Source organism: Pongo pygmaeus, chromosome 12 (genome assembly GCF_028885625.2).
Source record: "Pongo pygmaeus isolate AG05252 chromosome 12, NHGRI_mPonPyg2-v2.0_pri, whole genome shotgun sequence".
Taxonomy (NCBI): Eukaryota; Metazoa; Chordata; class Mammalia; order Primates; family Hominidae; genus Pongo; species Pongo pygmaeus.
In genome coordinates, this window is record NC_072385.2 from 64479499 (window position 1) to 64500443 (window position 20945).

The window sequence follows — 20945 nt, forward strand, 5'->3', positions numbered from 1 at the left end:
TAGCATCATTCTTAAGGGCCCTAGGATTTTCAGAATGGTAAATGATCATTAGCTTCAATTTAGAGTCACCAGCTACCTTCACTCCTTACAAGAGAGTTAGCCTGTCCTTTGAAGATTTGAAGCCAGGCTTTTGACTTCTTTCTAACTATGAAAGTCCTAGATGGCATCTTCTTCCAATAGAAGGCTGTTTCATCTCCACTGAAAAGCTGTTGTTTAGTGTAGCCACCTTCACCAATGATCTTAGCTAAATCTTCTGGGTAACTTGCTGCAGCTTCTCAGTCAGCACTTGCTACTTTGCCTTTTATGTCATGGAGATGGCGTCTTTCCTTAAACCTCATGAGCCCACATCTGCTAACTCCAAACTTTTTTTCTGCAGCTTCCTCCCCTCTCTCAGCCTTCTAGAAATAAAGAGTTAGAGCTTTACTCTGCATTAGGCTTTGGCTTAGGGAATGTTGTGGCTGTTTTGATCTTCTATCCAAACCACTAAAATCGGCAATAAGGCTGTTTTGCTTTTTAATCATTTGTGTGTTCACTGGAGTAGCACTTTTTATTTCCTTTAAAAACGTTTCCTTTGCATTCACAACTTAGCTAACAGGTACAAGAGGCCTTGCTCTTGGCCTGTCTTGGCTTTTAACCTGCATTCCTCACTAAGCTTAATCATTTCTAGCTTTGAATTTAAAGTGAGGAACTTGCAACTATTCCTTTCACTAGAGCACTTGGAGGCCATTGAAGTGTTGTTAACTGACCTAATTTCAATATTGTTGTGTCTCAGGGAATAGGGAAGACCAAGGAGAGGGAGAGGGAAACAGATGGGGGAAAAGCTGGTTGATGGAGCAGTAGGAATACACACATTTGTCAATTAAGTTTGCTGTCTTATATGTGTGTGGTTTGTGGCACCCCAAAACAAGGACAATAGATAGTAACATCAAAGATGACTGATCACAGATAACCATAACAGATATAATAATAATACTAATGAGTGTTGAAATATTGAGAGAATGACAAAAATGTGACATAGAGACATTATAATGAGCATATGCTTTTGGAAAAATCATGCCAACAGACTTGCTCAAATCATGGTTGCCACGAACCTTCAATTTGTAAAAAACACAGTATCTGCAAAGTGCAATAAAGCAAAGTGCATAAAGAACTTCTTGCTTTTGCCCACCCTGCCCTCAACAGGAGGCAAGTATAAGTACGTTCATTTCCTCTTTGTTTATAATAGCAAAAAGTTAGAAAAAATTGTCTATGAATAAGAGAGCAGGTAAGTACAGGTGGTATGTTATTACAATAAAATACGACAAAATAGAAAAGTATGCAGTAGTTAAAATGAGCCAACCAGCTATATGTATCTACACAAAAAAAATCTCAAAAACATGACATTAAGTATAAAAAGCAAGTTCAAGAAAAATACATACAATATGACCATTTAGAAAGTAAAGTTTAGGCTGGCTGTGGTGGCTCATGCCTGTAATCCCAGCACTTTGGGAGGCCTAGGTGGCCAGATCACTTGAGGTCAGGAGTTTGAGATCAGCCTGGCCAACATGGTGAAACCCCGTCTCTACTAAAATAAAATAAAATAAAATAAATTAGCTGGGCATGGTGTTGCTCACCTGTAGTCCCAGCTACTCGAGAGGCTGAGGCGTGAGAATTGCTTGAACTCGGGAGGCGGAGGTTGTAGTGAGCCAAGATTGCACACTGCACTCCAGCCCGGGCAACAGAGCAAAACTCTCTCAAAAATAAATAAAAGTTTTTAAAAAGTTTAATATGAATATATATTATAGCTTATGCACATATAAAAGTATGCAATATCCATTGAAATGATAAATCCCTAATTCATGATAATAATTATCTCTGGTGAGGAAAGAGAAATGGTAAGCCTACATAGGAGACACTGCCTGTAACCTCTTATTCCACAAGCGTGGTGGTGGGTAATGAGTGTTCATTAACCTTTTTTTTCTACACTTTTGTTATACCTCAAATATTTAATCACTTAAAAAATTGAAGTGAGTAGCGAAGACTGAACCTGGAGTTCATGAGGAGGCATTCGGAGGCTATCAGAATCAGCATTAAATACAAGACTCAACAGGTTACCCACACTGGTGGCAAAGGAGCTGAGTCAGGTGACAGCCATGTGGCTTCCGAGGTAGAATTGTGGATGTGGACCAGTACTGGGATTGTTTTTGTGGAGCCATAAAAAATATGTTGGTTTTGGCTAGCTAGCTTTGGATATGAGAACGCTACTGTTCTTTGGTTCTGTTGACTACTTCTAAAGTTTACCTTGCTGTCTCCATCCAGACAACAGAAATGTTTCTGGGCACTGCTTTGTCAGTTTTTATTCTTAATTTGTATTTGCCACATGAGTAGTAGCAGGTGAAGGGTGGTATCTGTGATGTGCTAGGGTCTCTGTTAGGTGCTTTCCATACGTTAATTCATGAAAGTCTCATAACAACTCCATATGGTGGGCATTACTATCTTCATTTCACATTATGAGAAAACAGATTCAGAGAAGTGCAATTACATGTACATGGTGGCGGAGCCCAAATTGGAAACCATAATGGGTCCTGGTCCAAAGTCTGTGTTTTCTCTGTTACATCTGTGGTGCCCAAACTTGGTATGTAACAGTGTACTATATACAAAGACACAGGAGACACATAATTTTTTTTTTCTGGAGCATAAATTGTACTCCAAAACTTGAGAAAGAACTCAACAGAATTTTTATGTAACATCATATATAATGGAACTATATTATGGAATAGAATACATATGCATGCACATTTTTAAGATAAAAGAACTTTAAAGAAGTTCTTGCTTTTAACAAGGCACTTCAAACTATACCGTGAGGCCCCAGGGGGTACACTTTTACTTTCTTCTACTAACAAGGGTACTCCAGAGGAAGGGATTGAGAAGCAGTGGACTACACTACTCTCACAAATCAATCTGTTCCCAGGTCTGCTAAATTGCTCCATGGTGATTTCTTTTTACCATCATTGTGACCAACATGGAGACCCCTTAGACAAACCTTCTGTGGAGACATTCCCTGTGTGCCCTTATCTGGAAGAAGTCTCCCTATAACTATTACACAAAAGAAACAATAATTTTCATCTGGCCTCATGTTGAGGCAATATTTTCTACCTGCATCCCTCTATATAGGGATAGACTGGCCAAATGTTAAAACTTCAAGAAGGATGTGGGCCAAGGGGAGCTGGGGACTTGCCCTTTGAATCACTGTTGGGCCTACTGTGATGATTTGAGGTGGGATTTGTCCAGGAGGATTTGGGGCCATTCCTTAGCTGTTTATGAAAACCCCTAACAACAACCACAATAGTAACAACAACTAATGTTAATTGAGCACTTTCTATGTGCCTGCATTGTTAACCCTTCCAACAGTTCTGTGAAGTGGGGATCATCATTGCATTCACTTTGTAGATTAAAAAACTGAGGCACAGAGAGGTAAGGAACTTGCCTATGGACTCAGACCACATAATATTATCTCCCAATCAACAGGACAAGAGAATAAACAAATGCCCCACTGCCTCACCATTTGTCTTAATTTCGCCATCAAGCCCTCACACAACTAAAAGAATAGTACCTCAAAATGAAATGAATCCAAGTTCTTTCAAGCACTAAATATCTTAAGACTCTTTCTCCTTGTTGCTTTTAAATTTAGAAAAGGCCTTTAGAACTATGTCTTTTGGTAATGGCAGCCTGTAATCATTCTACTCCAGGAATCAAGTGATGTCTTCAGAGTATGTCATTTTCCCCTGTGACACTAATAGCAAAACCACACTTTCAACCAAACCAAAGGATGACTGAGAGGGAGAGAGACGTGTGGTCTCTTGGTTTCCACTCAGCAGTTGGAGCCAAGTGTTCTTGGCTTCCATTCTACCTCCTTAAGCAATAAGCAAGATACTTAACCTCATACCTCCATCTGTGAAATGCTGATGCTACCTCTTTACCTCTTTGTGAGGAGTATTTCCAAGTTCCGGTTTCCAAAAGCCCATGAAGATGAAATGTATACAGGGCATAGGCTGCCTCGGGGAACTGTTTTCTTAAAGATGTCAGAGAGTTTGGGTGGTGAATTGTGTATGCTTGGATTTGTTTTAAATTTAAAACTGTACATAATAATAAAATCATGGGAAATCCTACAGTATAGTAATTAAGAATATGAACACTGGGATCGTGCTTCTTGAGTTCAAATTCAGGTTCCTACACTTTCACATTACAGTGGCCATGAGCTTTCTCTACCTCGATATCCCTGTCTTTGATAATACATATAATAAATGTAATTCTCAAAACTACCAAATTAGGTAGATACTATTATTTCCTCTGATTATAGATAAGGAAAGTATACTAGGCTACTGGTATATAATAAGCCCTTAGTAAAAGATTATATTTAGATATACACACATATGCATATGTATGTACATACACATATTGGTGGCTTCCATTTGACTATTACACAGATAAGAAACAAAATAATACATGCAGAGGCCGTATGTACTGGGTAGCTTTGTAATGTAATAGAAAAATCACTGAGTTTATACTTTTTAATTTTGTGAGTTAAAAAAAATGGTGCTGCCAGTGAGTATATGAATGAATTTGAGCAAAGAATTCTGTCTCTCTGGGAATCATTTTCCTCAGCAGTAAAATGAGGTCAGTGGGTTGGATAAGATATAATAATTCTTTGACTCATAGTTGTTCTGTTATGCTTCGTTTTTTAATCTTGCAAAGTTTGGAAGAAAGGTGAAATTTCCAGTCAAAGATAATGATCTTGGTCTGCATATTTTAACTTTTGCTTCTTTTTCCAAATTGCTGTAGAAATAGCTAACTGGTATAATAGAGAAAATGTTTCTTCACTGCTGAAAAATAGGCAAGGATGCCAGAAACTTCGAATTTCTGCATGATGTGGAGCTGCGGAGGTCAGAGTAAGGGAAGGACCCACCACCCCGGGATCCTAGAGCACAAGAAGAAAAGCATGAGGGATGGCGGGGAAGTGAAGGAAGCTAGTTCTTAACACAATAATCCAGCATCTACACCTGGCCATCTTCCTTTAGCTTCATCTTCCTCTTTGCCTTGGAAAGACTGCTGGGTCTCTACTCTGCCTAAGATAAAATTACGCTGCATATAAATGTTCTCATTTTCCTTAGCCTGAGCTCTTAACATTTTCAACAAGGATCTTGCATGATCTGCTGCAGAACTTTTCCCAAATCTCAGTACTGAAAAGCCCGTGTGGTTCCATTTTTAAGTCACTATACTCAGAAAAAGAATCAGCAGTTGGGAAGAAGAGGACCAATTTTAGGAATTTGAGAAAATATCCCCCTTTGAAATAAAGTCATATAAAAAACAAGGGAGCACATATAACCAATTCTAATTTATATTTATGTTGAAGACATTCTAATGTATATTTACGTTGAAGACATTCTAATGTATATTTATATTGAAGACATACCTTCAACAGCAAGGTCATACACACGTGGAAAAATTTAGGAACAGGAAAGTATTCATAGGGATGAAAGATATTAATTGTCAATTGAAAAATGCAATGGAAGCAGTGAAAAGTAAGCTGGGTGACTGTGAAAACAGAAGCAAAAACAAAATAAACAACTTAGACTGGTAATTACAGGATCTGAATGAAACATTCTCTCAGATGTCAAAAATAATAGAAAGATTAAAAACTTAGAATATAAAGAGATATTGGATAGATTCAAGAACCAAATGGACAGAAGAAATGTTAATCACAAAAGGCATAGAAGAGAAATGTTTTAAGCTGAAAGTTTATTAAGTCTTCAGATAGAATGGCTCAAGTACTATACAAAGTACTGTACAAAATTAATGAAAGGACTACACCTGGAAATACTCTGTTGATATTTAAAAAAATATGTATGATAAAGAGAAAAGGTCTATAAGCAGCCAGGAAGAGAAAACAGGCTACCCACATAGGAGAGATATATTAAATTGGCATCTCTCCTTTCTAATAATGCAAGTTGACTATGTCTTCAGAAAATGTAGGGGGAAAGATAGTTAAGATGGAAGAACTTTATATTCAATGGAAATATTTACCTGGAGGTGAATACAAAAAAATTCTCATATAAATAGTGACTTAGAAGTCTTAATAGTCACATATTCTTCAGGAAAATCTTACCTAAAAAAAAGACTCAGCAAACTGAGGAATTAAAAATATATAATTAAAACTTAAGTACTGGAAAGGAAGTATGTGTGTGAATGTGTGTGTGTATTCATATATATTCAATGAAATCAGTAAATCTTACAGTAAGTTTAATTATTGTTGATATGTTTATAAAATACAATGCAAATATTTCTTAAGAAATTCAACAAGAAGAATCAGTAGATATTTATTCAATTCTTGTCACTATTGAGGCAAGCAAAATTATCTGGCAACTGTTACTAGGATGCAAGTGAAATTATACTTTTCAAATCATTGAAAAATTACACAATATATCAACGAAAGTAAAAAATAAATGAATGAAAAAGATATATCAGGAAATGCAAACAAAATTCAAGTTTAATAATACTGATTTTGGACAAAGGATATAAAGCCAAAAGCACTAAAGGTGACAAAAAGATTATTTTATATTGATTAGATGCACAATCCATAACAAAAATACACATAAGCCAAGTAAGATGATGTAAATTAAAAAGCAATGTGTTGGAAATTAAGATAAAACAGTCATGGTGGAAAATGCAAAATGTCTATCTTCACAGATCAAGTAAACAAAAATATAAAATATTTAAAAATTGAATTAATGTTTCTTATAACAAAATTTTAATCATCAAAGTATACGTATTTTCTAACATCCATGGATACTAAATAAAATTTGATCATGTAGTAGTCCACCAACAAAAATAAAAAATAGAAATTATATAAATTGAATTTTTAAAAACTGCAATGACTCTAGAAATTGAGGGAAGGGTGAACAAAAATGTGAAAATTGTGAAACACTTTTCCTAAATCATCTTAAAAATAGTAAATATAACTATTAAAAAATTAACAATAATAAGAACAGGACATGTCAAAATGTATAAAATTCAACAACCATATCAGATTTAAAGTATAATTTATACTATTAAAGCTTTTATTATTTAGAAAGAAATAAAGTATAGTGAATAATCTTCTTTTTTTTTTTTTTTTTTTTTGAGACAGAGTCTTGCTCTGTTGGCCAGGCTGGAGTGCAGTGGTGCGATCTCGGCTCACTGCAACCTCCGCCTCCCAGGTTCAAGAAACTCTCACCTCCCAAGTAGGTGGGATTATAGGTGCGCACCAACATGCCCAGCTAGCTTTTATATTTTTAGTAGAGATGGGGTTTCACCGTGTTGGCCAGGCTGGTCTCAAAATCCTGGCCTCAAGTGATCAGGCTGCCTCAGCCTCCCAAAGTCCTGGGATTATAGGTGTGAGTCACCACACCGGGCAATTATCTTTTATTTTGAGAAGCCAGAAAAACTTGCAACATAAGAAGCAGAAGGAAGGAATTAATAATAGTAATAAGATAAAATAATGAATCATAAAATCTAAAAATATATAAAACAGAACTGATGAATACATTTAAGAAACAAACCATTAGGTAATTTGAATGGAGCAAATAAGAGAAAAGAAAATAACTTTATACAATTGGAGGAAAGGGGTATAACCAAAGATACAGAAGAGCTTTTGAAAATTAAAAAGATACGTGATAAATTTAAAATGTCAACATATTGGTAATTTCTACCATTTCTCAAGTTAGAAAACATGATAAAAACAATAACACAAAAAGCTGAGGTAACTGTCAAAGAGCTTCTTCAATAATAATTTAGGCTTTGATGGTTTTCCTCTGAGTTACATTAAACTTTGAACAAACGTTTGCTCTCTATATTAGTTAAGCAATTCTGCAGCTTACAGCAAGATTGCCTACTCATTTTTCCAAGCTCATGTAATCCTTTTACTCCCAAACTGACAGAGATCGTATGAAATAAAGCCCCAGATACTCTCAATATTAAATATTGATAAGTAATATCTTTCAGGTTAAATCAAATCCAGAAACACAATAAAAACATAGCAAACCATGATAAAGTTTATTCTAGGAATGTAAGGTTAGTTTTTCATTAGAAAATCTTTTATTTATTTATTTATTTTTGATATGGCACGCTTTGTTGCCCAGGCTGGAGTGTTTTGGCATGATTATGGCTCACTGCAGCCTTTAACCTCCTATGCCTCAATGGATCCTGTCACCTCAGCCTCCTGAGTAGCTGGGACCACAGGGGTGTGACAACATGCTTGGCAAATTTTTAATTTTTTTTTTTTTTTTTGTAGAGATGGGGTCTCCCTATGTTGCTCAGGCTGGCCTTGAACTCCTGGGCTCAAGCGATCCTCCCACCTCAGCGTCCCAAAAGTGCTGAGATTACAGGTGTGAGCCATTGTGCCAGGCCCATTAGGACAGCTTTTGATTTAAAATTTTTACAGAGAGATCAAAGGAAATAGAAGAAAGATATAACTATTTTGATATGGCAAAAGGGTATTTAATATAACAACTATTTCAGATAAAAAATTTTTAATAATCTCGCATTTGAAGAATCCTTCCTTAACAAAGTAGATAAAATGTATGAAGTTAGCATCCAATAAAATGCATAATTGTAAAACCCAATTGGGAATTAAAGTCTGAAAATTTTAGAACGTAAGAAGATACACAGGAAGACATAATAGCTACAAATATTAGAAAAGAGGACAGAATTAATCACAGATACTACAATCACCTTATTGGAAAACCACTTAAAAATTAACTGGAAAACTATTAGAACTAATAAAATGTTTCATTAAAGTGGTGGGATAAGAAGGCAGATGTGGTGGCTCACACCTGTAATCCCAGCACTTTGGAAGGCCGAGGTGGGTGGATTATTTGAGGTCAGGAGTTCGAGACCAGCCTGACCAACATGGTGAAACCCCGTCTCTACTAAAATGCAAAAATTAGCCTGGCATGGCAGCGTGCACCTGTAATCCCAGCTACTAGGGAGGCTGAGGCAGGAGAATCACTTGAACTTGGGAGATGGAGGTTGCAGTGAGCTGAGTTCGCACCACTGCACTCCAACCTGGGTGACAGAGCAAGACTCCCTCTTAAAAAAAATAAAAATAATAAAAATAAAAGAAATCTACAAAAAACCTGTTGGAAACCTATTGTTTTCCCCAAAACTAATATTTCTTAAGCTCTTTTTTTGGCAGGGGATGGGGATGGGGGCTGCATGCATGGTCTTTTCTACAGAAAACCCACTAACATGCACATTTTTGTAAATCATTTTATGGAGTTCAATAGAAGCCCATGGATCACAAACTATAGGTTCACCAGTCAAGAGTGAAGAATGACAGTTTGGAGAATACAACAGCAAAGCATTTCTTTCACAATGGAGGCAACTTAAGCTGCCTGGGGAAAAAATGTTGACAATTAGACTAATTTGAAGAAAAAAAACAAAACCGTACTGAGGGACGTAAACGAGATGTGGTATATCCCTAAATAAGAAAATAAGTATAGAAAAAATGCAGTGCCATTGCTGCTGAGTTAATCTGTATTTTTCACACAGTTCGAGTGAAAATCCTAGGGATATCTGGGAACATAAAAAATTATTTAAAATGTATGTGGTTGGAAAAATCCAGTAAAGACCAAGGAGATTTTCACCCAAGATTAGAAATGAGGATAGATTTTAACATCTTCCAGATGTTAAAACTAATTAAAACAATGTGATCCAAGTATAGAAACAGACAAAAAAACAGAACAGAATAGAAAACCCAGTAATAAACCCAAGCCTAGCAAAGAGTTTAACTGTTCAAGTTGTTGGTAAAAGATTATTACACAATGGTGTGGGAAGAACTGGCTAATCAATCGGGGAAAGAAACACTGGACGTTGACCTTGTACCTTACATCATAATAAATTCTAGAAGAAGTACTAATTTAAATAAAAAAGAATCAAAAATACTATAAAGAAAGGTAGTAATAAAAAGGACAATGGCAGCCCAATTACAATTATAAATAGGGGTGCTAAATTTCTGAATAATATTAAAAAAACAGAATTCAGATATACATTAAAAGAATACATCATAACCAAATGTATACAGAAATACTAGAATGATCCAATATTTAAAAATGTTTTTTATGACATTCACTGTACTAGTAGGTAAAAGAAAAATATCACCATCTTAACAAAAGGCAAAATTGCATTTGATTAAATTGAGCATCTATTTTTTTAAATGAATAGTTGAACTTCCTTCACATGGTCTTATTTCTAAATGATGACACATTTGAAGTATTTCAATTAATGTAAGAACAAGACTCTCCTTGGAGTTTCCAGGGACTCATATGCAGTAGTTAACATCATTTTATTCTAACAGTACTTAAATTGACATTGTACACTCTATTATACTAATGAAGTGACCTGCAAACTTTGTTACAATCTATCAACTATTTAAACTGATGAAGCCAGGAAATCTTGGAAGAGCAACATGATACAGTACAAAGTACAGGAGTTGGACCAAATTTAGAATCCAGAATCAGAGTACTAGTTTGGCAGATTACTAGCTATCTGACCTCGGCAGGTTACCTAAAGTTTTTGAACCTCAGTGTCCTTATCTGTAAAACTGAAGTAACAGCAGCCAAGATAGAGTATACTTGCTGCTGCCTATATCGCCTGCTGATTACAACAGAAAAAGCAACCAAGTAGACTGGAAAGAAAACAAAACTGGTGGACTGGGGAGGAAAATTTAAACCTAGAGAAATGACCCACACTACCATGAGGTCCAGAATTTCCGCCCCCGCCCCCCCCCGACTCAAGTAGCTGCAAACTCCCCAAATATGGTGACAGACAAGTTTATAGATTCAAGAAGCTCCACAAAATCAAAATAGGGTACCCTGAAACAAAACCATGCCCACACAAATAATCAAACTGCTAAGAACTAAAAAAGAAGAAACTGTGAAAACAGAGAAAAACGACACATTCCATATATAACGATGATTCAAATGACTGTATAGTTCCTTCCCATTAGAAAATAGAGTAACAATGGTTATATGAGGATAAATAAAAAATGATATATAAAGTGCTTTGCAGATAAAAGACACAAATCGTAGGCATTATTATTCTAATTGGAGTTTCTTTACTATATCTTAACATTATATTTATTTTCCATTCTATTTTTTCATCTTCTTATAGCTTTACCCTACGTGTATTTGATCCCAAGAACTGAATGAGAATACAGTAATTCCTCGGTGTAGGCAGAGGATTGGTTCATGATCCCTGAGTATACCAAATCCATGCACTCGAGTCCTGCAGACAGCCCCGCAGAACCTGCATATACTAGAAGTCAGCCCTCCATATATGTGGATTTTGCATCCTGCGAATACTGTATTTTTGATCTGCATTTGGTTGAAAAATACCTGTGTATAATTGGACCCATTCAGTTCAAAATGTTGTTCAAGGATCAACCGTATATCTTTGATATTATTTCTTTTGATTTACCCAAAACCTTTTGCTGAAATGAAAGTCTTTGCTATTTCATATCTTGCTTTTGAACAAGTTTTTCTTAATTCTATAAGGTCTCTCAAGTATTATACAGGTATCTTAATGGACGCTTTACTGTTTTATAGGGATATTGTGATGATCAAGTGAGATAGAAAAATATAAATTCCTGTGCCCACCTAAAACACTGCAAGTCATATATTTCAGAAGCAGTACTAGCTTGGAAGTTCTGAAAGCCTGATTCTTTTAGCCAGTCTCCTGAGAAAGAGTTTGAGAGAGATCTTGCCCACATTTCTTCCATAGGCTGACGAGGTTGGGGGTGTGTCCATAAACCATGCTGTGCTTTGCCAGCTGACCTAGGCCAAGCAGTCACCACATGAAATCCACACAGCCTTCAGCAAGGCATTTTTGGCTGTTGTTTGATGTGCATTTGACCCATACAAAATGCTGCTTCCAGCATACCAGGGACTCTACCCTCTGTTTTCTCTTCAGAACAGGAAACTAGCAGTAGTGACGTTAAGGTACACAAAAATTAGATTCCCAGTAGATTCAGAGGATGACTAATTCCAACAAGCATAACAAACCACAATGGGTCTGGAAGACTTGGCATTCTGATAGTGTTTATAAATCCCTGACTCCTCTGACCCTGTCAACTTCCCAGAAGCTGTGAGCATTAGCACACAAAGCACCTGCAAGTGATGTGTGAACCTGGTCTCTTGGCCAAACTCTTATGAATGGGGCATGGACAGCATGAAGCTGCACTAGGAAGCCTCGGGTTGTAGGAGGATGTGACGAACAGGTGAGAGGGGTGTTTAGCTCCCCATCGCAGAACAAAAAACATCTCTGCATAAGGGATGGCATCATCTAAAGACTGAGCAAGATGAGGAGTCTTGAGATGGCTACAGACACCTCCTCAGAGCTTCTTAAAATCCTTGGCCAGTATTGAAGGAAAGTCACACAAATGTCTTGGATCTTATGATTCTCTGTTCAACAGAAGGCAGCAAGGTAAACTGGAAAGAATGTGGAGCCTGGGTCTGGTCTGGGTTCTGTTTGCTATTCTTGGGAAGGTGATATGGCCTCAGTTTCTCCTTCTGTTAATAAGGGATCAGAAACTCCTGTTTTTTTGAATGGAGTTTTTGTGCATCTCAAATGAAATGCATGCATATAGTAGATCAGGTTGAAGGAATAACAGGATTTGAAAACTCCTACATGGTACAGAGCACTCTTTTTGTTACAGATCCTAACAAAGTCATGGGAAAAAAATAGGGACTAGCTCAAGTTTGCTGACTTCAGCCAGGAAATTTTACTCTATCTTGTTAGTCCTATATTCATTTCTATAAGAACGTTAGAGAATAAAGTCTTCCTGCCCTCCCTGTACTGGCCCTTCCTCCTTTTCTTTTTCCAACACATCCATATATGAGTCTCCCAATAATCCCACATGTGTTCCCCATGGTGCTTCTCTCATGTGGGCCATCTCACTATTTAAAAAGTGTACAATTTCATAAATGGGGGAAGACTATTCTCTCCACTCTCTAGTATGCCATCCTAACTATGAATAAATGACATGACTCTGTTATTGCTAGTTTTCATCTGCAAGTAAAATGTGGCAAAACCTAAAATACTTTTGTTAAGCTAGGTCTACCTAGTTTAACTACTTCTTTGTGTCAACAACATTCTTTTACACTGTTTAAATTTCCTTTTATTTTGTGGTACCATAAGCCCTCCCTTTCTACTCCCTTCCTGGGTAATTATGAATAGTAAATATTTCAAGCTCTTACCTGTCTCACAGTGCACTTGTATCTCTGAAACCTTAATCCAAAATAAGTCTAATTTAAGTAAAAGAAAATATAGTCCCCCAATAATATGGTTTGCCAACATTTCGCTCCAAGTTAGCAGATGGAGTCAACAATCAAATGTGAGATTTATCTTAATGTAATTTCATCATTTATAAAATTTCACCAATATCAGGAAATTCTATCAAAAGTAACTGAAGAGTAAACTAGCAGCAGGACCCACGTGCCCGTATGTAAGGTTAAAAACTTAGGGTAAAAGGAGAAACTATTAGATTAAAGTGATCAACAGGTCAAGGCTGGCACCAGAGCACAAATCTCAGGGCTACTCAGGAAGTGATGGACTTCTTAACAACAGAGATAAGAAGTATCCTTACCTGTCTTCTGTCAGTTTCATTAAGGTTGTTCCTCGGGTGGAGAAGACAATAAAGGACATTCTCAACTGTGGGCTGGAAAGGAAAAGAAGCTCTGTTAGGACAGACAATAAGACTGCGCATGCCACTCCCTTCAGGCTCCCTCCCTGTTCTTCGCTTTCTATCATGGCTGCCAGAGCTGAAGACCCATAACCCACAGGGGGCCTCCAAGGCTGGTGCTGCGGGTGTTGATTAGCCAGCAGTGGACTTGAAGTGTGGGTCAAAGAGAAGACACGCTGGGTCTTCCTGAGGCTGCTTCTGACCTGATACCATTGCTCAGTGAGTGTGGATTACGAATAAGAATGATAAACTTCATTGTTGCCCTGTGTTCTGTTTGAAGTGTGTCCCAACAAGGGGACCAATCTGTATGGGTGTCTATAAAAGGGGATCCCGATAGGCAAAATTTGATAATGTTTCCATGGTAGCCTGGTGTATTCTCTAATGATGAGTTGCAGCTTGATGCCATCAGCTATTAACATTATATAACAAACTCCCTTTGATCTGAAACTGGGATCACTATCAACTTTTAATTTCTCCTTGGCTTCCCAAGGAGATTATCCTATAAGGAGAGAATATGCTGATTGGTCATAAGAATATCTATTCCATTTGGTAGTTATACTTCTCATTATTGATGAATAAATTGGCATGGTTTTTATATGGCAGTGCTCAGGAGCATTCTCAATGTAAGAGTCACACTCTGGAGACAGAAGCACTCTCACCTGAGGACGAACTTGTTTCTCAGTCTGCAAGATGGACCATCAGACTGCAGTGGATTCAGCAATGCAATGCTGTTCTGTGTGTCCAACTTGTTCTTCTGTGATAGCATCAATCTATTTCTTCACAATGCAATAACCTCCCACACCTGATCGGGCTCTGAACCTTGTAGTTCCAGTTCCCCAAGTGTTTCTCAAACCTGCCTCACTTCCCGTATCTTAGCTTAGGATCCTGGCCTCAATCGTCTGACCACTACAATTTCCTAGCTGGTGTCTTGCCTAGGAAGGTTCTTTGCTCCAATTCACTCTTCACACTGTTCCCAGAATTATTTTCCTAAAACAAAAATTAGAACCTGTCACTTATCTGCTATAAAATTTCCAATGACTCCTACTGTCTCCAGGATAAAGTCTGCATTTATTACCATGTGCCTGATGCATCTTTGGAAGCCCTTGGCATGGTGTTTAATATTTGATAGGAGCTCAGGCAATACCTGGTGAATTGAATATTGGTCCCTAAAACAGATCTCAGTTTTCTGTCCATGACCCCATGCTGCCTGGGACTACTTCCCCAGCACTGGGGCAGCAGGACACCATGTCCTAAACGATAACAATCATAATGATTATAATAATACAATAATGGCCAACCTTACTGAGTTCTTACCATGTGTGAGATCACAGTGATTTGCACGTATGATCTCATTATACTTGAACAACTTTATGAGATTGGTACCTATAGTACCAATCCTGATAGTTCATATCAAACTAATAGTTCCTATTTTCCACAAAAGGAAATTGAGGTCCTGAAAAATGGAACAATTTCCTCAAGGTTACACAGTGGGGGAGTGGCAGACCTCGGGCTTGAAGTCAAGTGTTTTAATTCTAGAACTTGGGCTCCTAATTGCCACATTATATACTGCTTCCCTTCTGTCAAGTTCAGCTCTGGAAATAATAAATTTGAAATGTGGAAAATAAAGGTCTCCAAGAGGCAACTTGCATATAAGTCTAGGCTAGAGGCATAATTTGGAAGTCCTCAGCACACTGATGTGGGCAAAGTTGTTCAGAGAGAGTTTCAGCAGTGAGGAGGGAAGTGAGCCAAATACAAAACCAACACTAGTATGGGAAGGGCTGGCTGAGGCCAGTGAGATGGAAGCAGAACGAGAGCCCATGGAGGAAAGAGTTTCAAGGAAGGATAAGTCTGGATCCAATGAAACCCCTGCATCCAGTGGACTAAGGGCTGCAGAGTGCTCCTGGATTTTTCCTCTGGGTCATCCCTGGGTGAGACCTTGGCAAGCAAGCAGGTGAAGGGTGGGGAGGAGGGCCAGATAGCAGTGGGTTAAGGAATGAATGAGAAGTAAGGATATGGAGATGGCCAGTCTTTAAAGACAAATGAGTGAGAAACTAGTAAAGAAATAGGGTCCCATCTATAGGAAGACAAGATCAAGAGATTCACTGTCATTGCTTTTTTTGGGACAATGGGCAGGAGAGATTAGTTTATGTTTGTAGACTGTGGGGAAGGAGCCAGGGGAAAGGTAGAGAAAAATACAAGACAGAAACAAAGACCTGGAGGAAACTGGAGACAATGGGATAAAGTCAGACTAAAATGGAGAGGTTGGCCTTACGTGGGAGGGATACTTGGATCTCAGAGACTAGTGGGAAGGACATATATGCATCTTTTAGGAGTAGATTGGAACTTGAACTCGTGTCCACTACTCTCTGGATTCCTGGTGAAGTAGGAGGTGAGGTTCTTTGCTGACAGCAATGGGTGTGAGGTGTAGGTTGAAGGCTTGAGGAAAACAGCAAAGCATAATAATCATTATTAGAAAAATGACAGAGGGTCAGAATAAAGATAAATAAAAGGACTCAAAATGTCAAAAATCCCACTGAGATTAGAAATGATGTACTTGTATTGGCAACAGCCACTGTTATTGAATGAATTTCCCCCCTGCAGTCCCAGCTGCCGTCCCAGCTGCCTTAGACTTTTTATTAAAATGAATAAATAAATGAAAATTGCCCATTCATTCACTTATTTAAAAATACTGACTGAGCATGTACTATGTATCTGGCACTGTTATGGGCACTTGGGCTGTGACTGTCAACAGACGACAGCCCAGCCTCTGCCTGGTAGAGTTTAGGAGATGGTAAGATCTTGGCTCCACACTTTGAGGGGCTCCATGGCCAAGTAGGGTTAGCGGAGACAACCAGAGAAGGGTGCCTTGTCTGGATTAAGCCATATCAACCTCTCTGGTCCTCGGTTTCTTCATTTATAAAGCAAGAGAATTGGATTAAGGGTTCTCTTAATCCCCTCCCTTGCCCCTGCCCACAATTTTCTAAGATTCTAAGATAGTGAAGAGTCTGGGATTGCTGAGGGAACCGAGAAAGATGTGTGCCCACTCTAAGCCAGGTGCTGGACTGGTGGGCTTGCACATGTTTTCTCTTATAAGCCTCATATATAAACTAGGGTTCAGCCAAGGTTGGTGAATCGCTACGGTTGCACAACGGAACTTAGATTCAAACTCATATCTGCCTGACTTCAAAGGCTATTCCACTAGACTCCTCCACTTCAGAGAGAACAGAAGCCCAGAAGAGCAAATTAGAGACAGAGCAGATACTGTGAAGGGTGTGGAGGCAGACTTGTTTTATGTCACTCCAAAGGACCAATGGCTGCGAGTGAAGAAAGGACATCTTGGTTTAATGACAAAAAGACTTATGAAAACTGGAATTGTCCAACTATTGGACATTTGCCTCAAAGGCAGTGAGTTTTCTCCAGAGCTATTCAAGTACAGAGTTACACAATGCCTCCTAGGATAGGGTGGGAAGTCTCGTTCCTTTTAATTCCTAGTTTCTATGATCCTTTCAAACATTTTCTAACACCACCCATGTATTTGTTTCTCTCCTTTTCCTGTATTTTTTCTCCCTTCTGTCCTCTCAGCATCTGTTTTTCCTAATCATCTGGGTTTAGATGCTTCCTGCTGTAGCTTCCAATTTTTGGCATAACAGACAAGCCACCTCCTAACCCTTTCCCTCCAATTAGGCAGGTAGGTATGTGTTGAGGTCAATAACCGAATTTGAGGGGAACATGTCTGTCACTACCCAGGGCTTAGAGGATAACCTGTATTCTGAGACAGAGAACCTTACTCAAAGAAGAACTTTATGGTCACTCCTATCAACTGGAAGACTCTATGGAGGCCATCAGCATGAAGTGGAGCTGTGTTAGAATTTACGATGATCAGACCAATTTTACCAAAGACTTTGACAACTTGCTTCAAGCACTCTATGAAAGCTATTACTGTTGTGTTATCCCTTGGAGGCTGCACACAGCGGGGTGAAGTGACCTCATTTCCTTACTACTAAGTCCAAGACTCCCATGATATTTGCAGTGACTATGTTCAAAACTGCATTGCCTTGCCTGGGAAAGTGGTGTTGAAAATGCTCAGAGGATTCTACCAGATAGTACACACAGCTAGAGAGTGACCATTTGTCACATTTTGCTCAGGACTAAGGAGGGTTCCCCTTAGGATGTGAGACTTTCAGTGCTAAAACTGGGAAAGATCTGGGCAAACTGGGGTGAATTGTTCATCCTACACACTGTACACCCTACACTTGAGTCCAGCTAAAATGTGCCAATTGCTGCTGCATGATGCAGTGTGCAAGAAAAATGTTAAAGGTAATAAGAATAGGCTATTCAGAGAAGGGAGAATGCTAAATATTTTTGGTCTCATAACCAGATTTGGCTCCTCCCAAAAACATAAAGCCAAATGTTACTCTAAAATGTGGCAAAAGTGAAAACAAAGCAAACAGTCTCTGGTCTGAGATCTGAGAGCCCACCTCAGTCAAAAAACATCCCCAAAGTATGTAGTAATTAATAGAATAGCAAACATGGACTAGTTTGACTCATGACAGAGAACTACAAGTGGACAAAATGCATAGTGTTTCTCACCTGATGAATTTATGAGCCAACTGTTCCACAAAGTAATAGATTTCATTCCAGTGGTGCAGCACACTTCCTGATCTAGGAAAACAAAAGCAGGTGTTGTGTGACTCAGGTGTTTATTTGTCTTTACCTTGTATTATTTATCTTCATATTCTGTTATTTTACATTTGACCTCTCCAGTAACTGGACTTATTACTTGAAACTTCTGTAACTTTGGAAATTATTTGAAAGGCTGTTTCAACCTTCTGTTAGGGTTCTTTAAGATGTTGTAAAAGAACTCCCCTCGTTCTACCTCACACTGCCCCCACCCCAAATCCACACACCCAAACCCTGAAAAACAACAACAGCAACAACAATGGGCCCAAAGAGATTCACAAGTGAGTTTCGCATCTTCGAGAAACAGCTATTTTTGTGCTATTAAATTATTTCTCTGATTAGGGAAGAAAAACTATTCTAATCCATTTAAATGAAATTAGCACACACCATAAACACATCCCCTCCTCAAAGAGTCCAACTTCATTTGTAAATATAGATGCAAAATCTCTAAATCATATTAATGAAATGAATACAGCAGGAATCCAAAAGAATAATAATTAATTAATTGGTGAAGTTTATTTCAGGAAGGTAGTGATAGTTGAACATTTAAGGAAATCTAATTTAGTCATATTAACAAAAGAAGAAAAATGACACAGCTTTTTGTTGTACAAAAAAGGAATCCTCTTAGTGACAAAAGAAGGAAACTGTTTCCCTAGGACATACGGAATCATGGGATTTTAGATTTGGAAAGGGGCTTCTTTATTTCCCAAGTTTGACTTCTGTTTCACTGGTACCATTTCCTACTACTTCAGTCAGCTTATATTTTCCATAGTGCTCATATTCAGTTTGTTGCAATGGCTCCAATTAGTTTTTTCTATTCGAACCCACTCTTTTTAGTAGCTGCGATGCCTCCTCCTTTTCACGTAAGGATCAATTTCAGGCAAGCTCTGCATTTCTGCTTGCCATTCTAATAACTATTGAGGTTAGAGTTTGCTCTGTCTACTCTGATATTTTGTACTGCAAACATTTTCCACTGATTTCTGATGATTTTTATTTATTATGCACTCATTTACAATTTTAACATCCAGAGAGCTATTTGTTGCTGTTTTTCCTTTGTTTCAAACGATTTTATAGAGATTTAAGAGACTTTTTGCCTTCCTTTTAATGGAATGATATTCACAAGAATTCTCATTCTGATTGGGTGTATTCCATTTCCTGGAGGACAATTTATTTTTCTTTGTCCCATATCCAGAAATGATACATCTGTCTGACCTGAACAAAAGTGGTACAATATACTCTGGTCATACCATTAGATACTCTGTGTCATAAGGATGTCTCACTTTCCTCAAATTAATCTAGAACTTCAATTCTAGAGAATGTACATAAGCATCTTTTACAGTGATACTCGTTCCACTGTTAGAGAAAAAAATTATAAATCCACCAGTACACAATTTCTATGAATATATTCACACACACATTCTTATTTCTTTAAAAAAATGGGAAAATAAGTTAACATTTGCTCATTTTATGTGGAGAATGCATGGGTGTTCATTATATTATCCTTTGTCCTTTTTTGAACAACACAGATTGTCTAGAATCTTATAATAGGCACTGTAAAAAGGGTCAAAAGCAATGATTCAATCCTGGATTCTTCTCCTCATACAAGAGATATTCATTATAATTATGTTTTTGTGTGCTCATCTTGAACCCCACTTTGGCTAATTTGAGATGATATTTGGCATAACCAGAGGCAGGAAGATAATACTGGGGATTTAATATTTCTTATTAACTATTAAAAATAACATCACCCAGCACTACTCTAGCTGCCTAAGGTGCAGAGATGGCTAAGAAATGGTGCTTTCCCCTCAAGAACTCAGAGTTGAGTGAGGAAGACAGAAGAATTAACACGTAACCTGTCATGAAAAGTGCTGCAGTTGAGGACTGTGCATTTGGAAAAAAGAAAAGGGAATGGCTGTCTGTGCTGGTGCAGGCTGTGAAGGGGGGTGGTTTTTAATCCCATTCTTGAAGGACAGGTAGAAACTTGTGAGGAAGACAAGGGGAGAAAGATCATCCTTGGTGTAAAACATGGAAGTTGGGGAAGAGCAAGTGGTTTCATGGTGCAGCACCATGCAGCCTGTAGAGGGGAGGTGAGGAGCTGGGGAGATGGGGAAGGGATCTGGAAGGAGCATGCCAGGGTCCCCTCCTGTCAAAAGCACCCCTTTGTCTATTCTGCTCACTCAGCCTTTATACATACTCCATCTGCTTGGGATACTCATCGTCCGCAGTGGCAAGCAACTCTTCATTCAAGACTCAGGTCAGTGGATGCAGTGGCTCACGCCTGTAATCCCAGCACTTTGAGAGGCCAAGGCAGGTGGATCACCTGAGGTCAGGAGTTCAAGACCAGCCTGGCCAACATGGCGAAACCCCGTCTCTACTAAAAATACAAAAATTAGCCAGGCGTGGTGGCGCATGCCTGTAATCCCAGCTACTCAGGAGGCTGAGGCAGGACAATCACTTGAACCCGGGAGGCTGAGGTTGCAGTGAGCTGAGATTGCACCATTGCACCCCA

At 38.3% G+C, this 20945-nt stretch overlaps 1 protein-coding gene across 7 annotated transcripts in view; it reads right to left on the reverse strand.

The window, feature by feature from the left end:
• Positions 1 to 20945, reverse strand: part of ANTXR1 (ANTXR cell adhesion molecule 1) — a 237497-nt gene that overhangs the window by 192110 nt on the left and 24442 nt on the right. For all 7 annotated transcript variants that reach the window (XR_010123091.1, XM_054474123.2, XM_054474126.2 and 4 more), the window contains exons 2-3: positions 18347 to 18418; positions 13661 to 13732 (exon numbers count right to left, since the gene is read on the reverse strand). Coding sequence is in view for 6 of the 7 variants with exons in the window: in XM_054474123.2 (XP_054330098.1) it covers positions 13661 to 13732; positions 18347 to 18418 (144 nt within the window). In the remaining variant the exon portion in view is untranslated. The remainder of the gene's footprint in view (positions 1 to 13660; positions 13733 to 18346; positions 18419 to 20945) is intronic.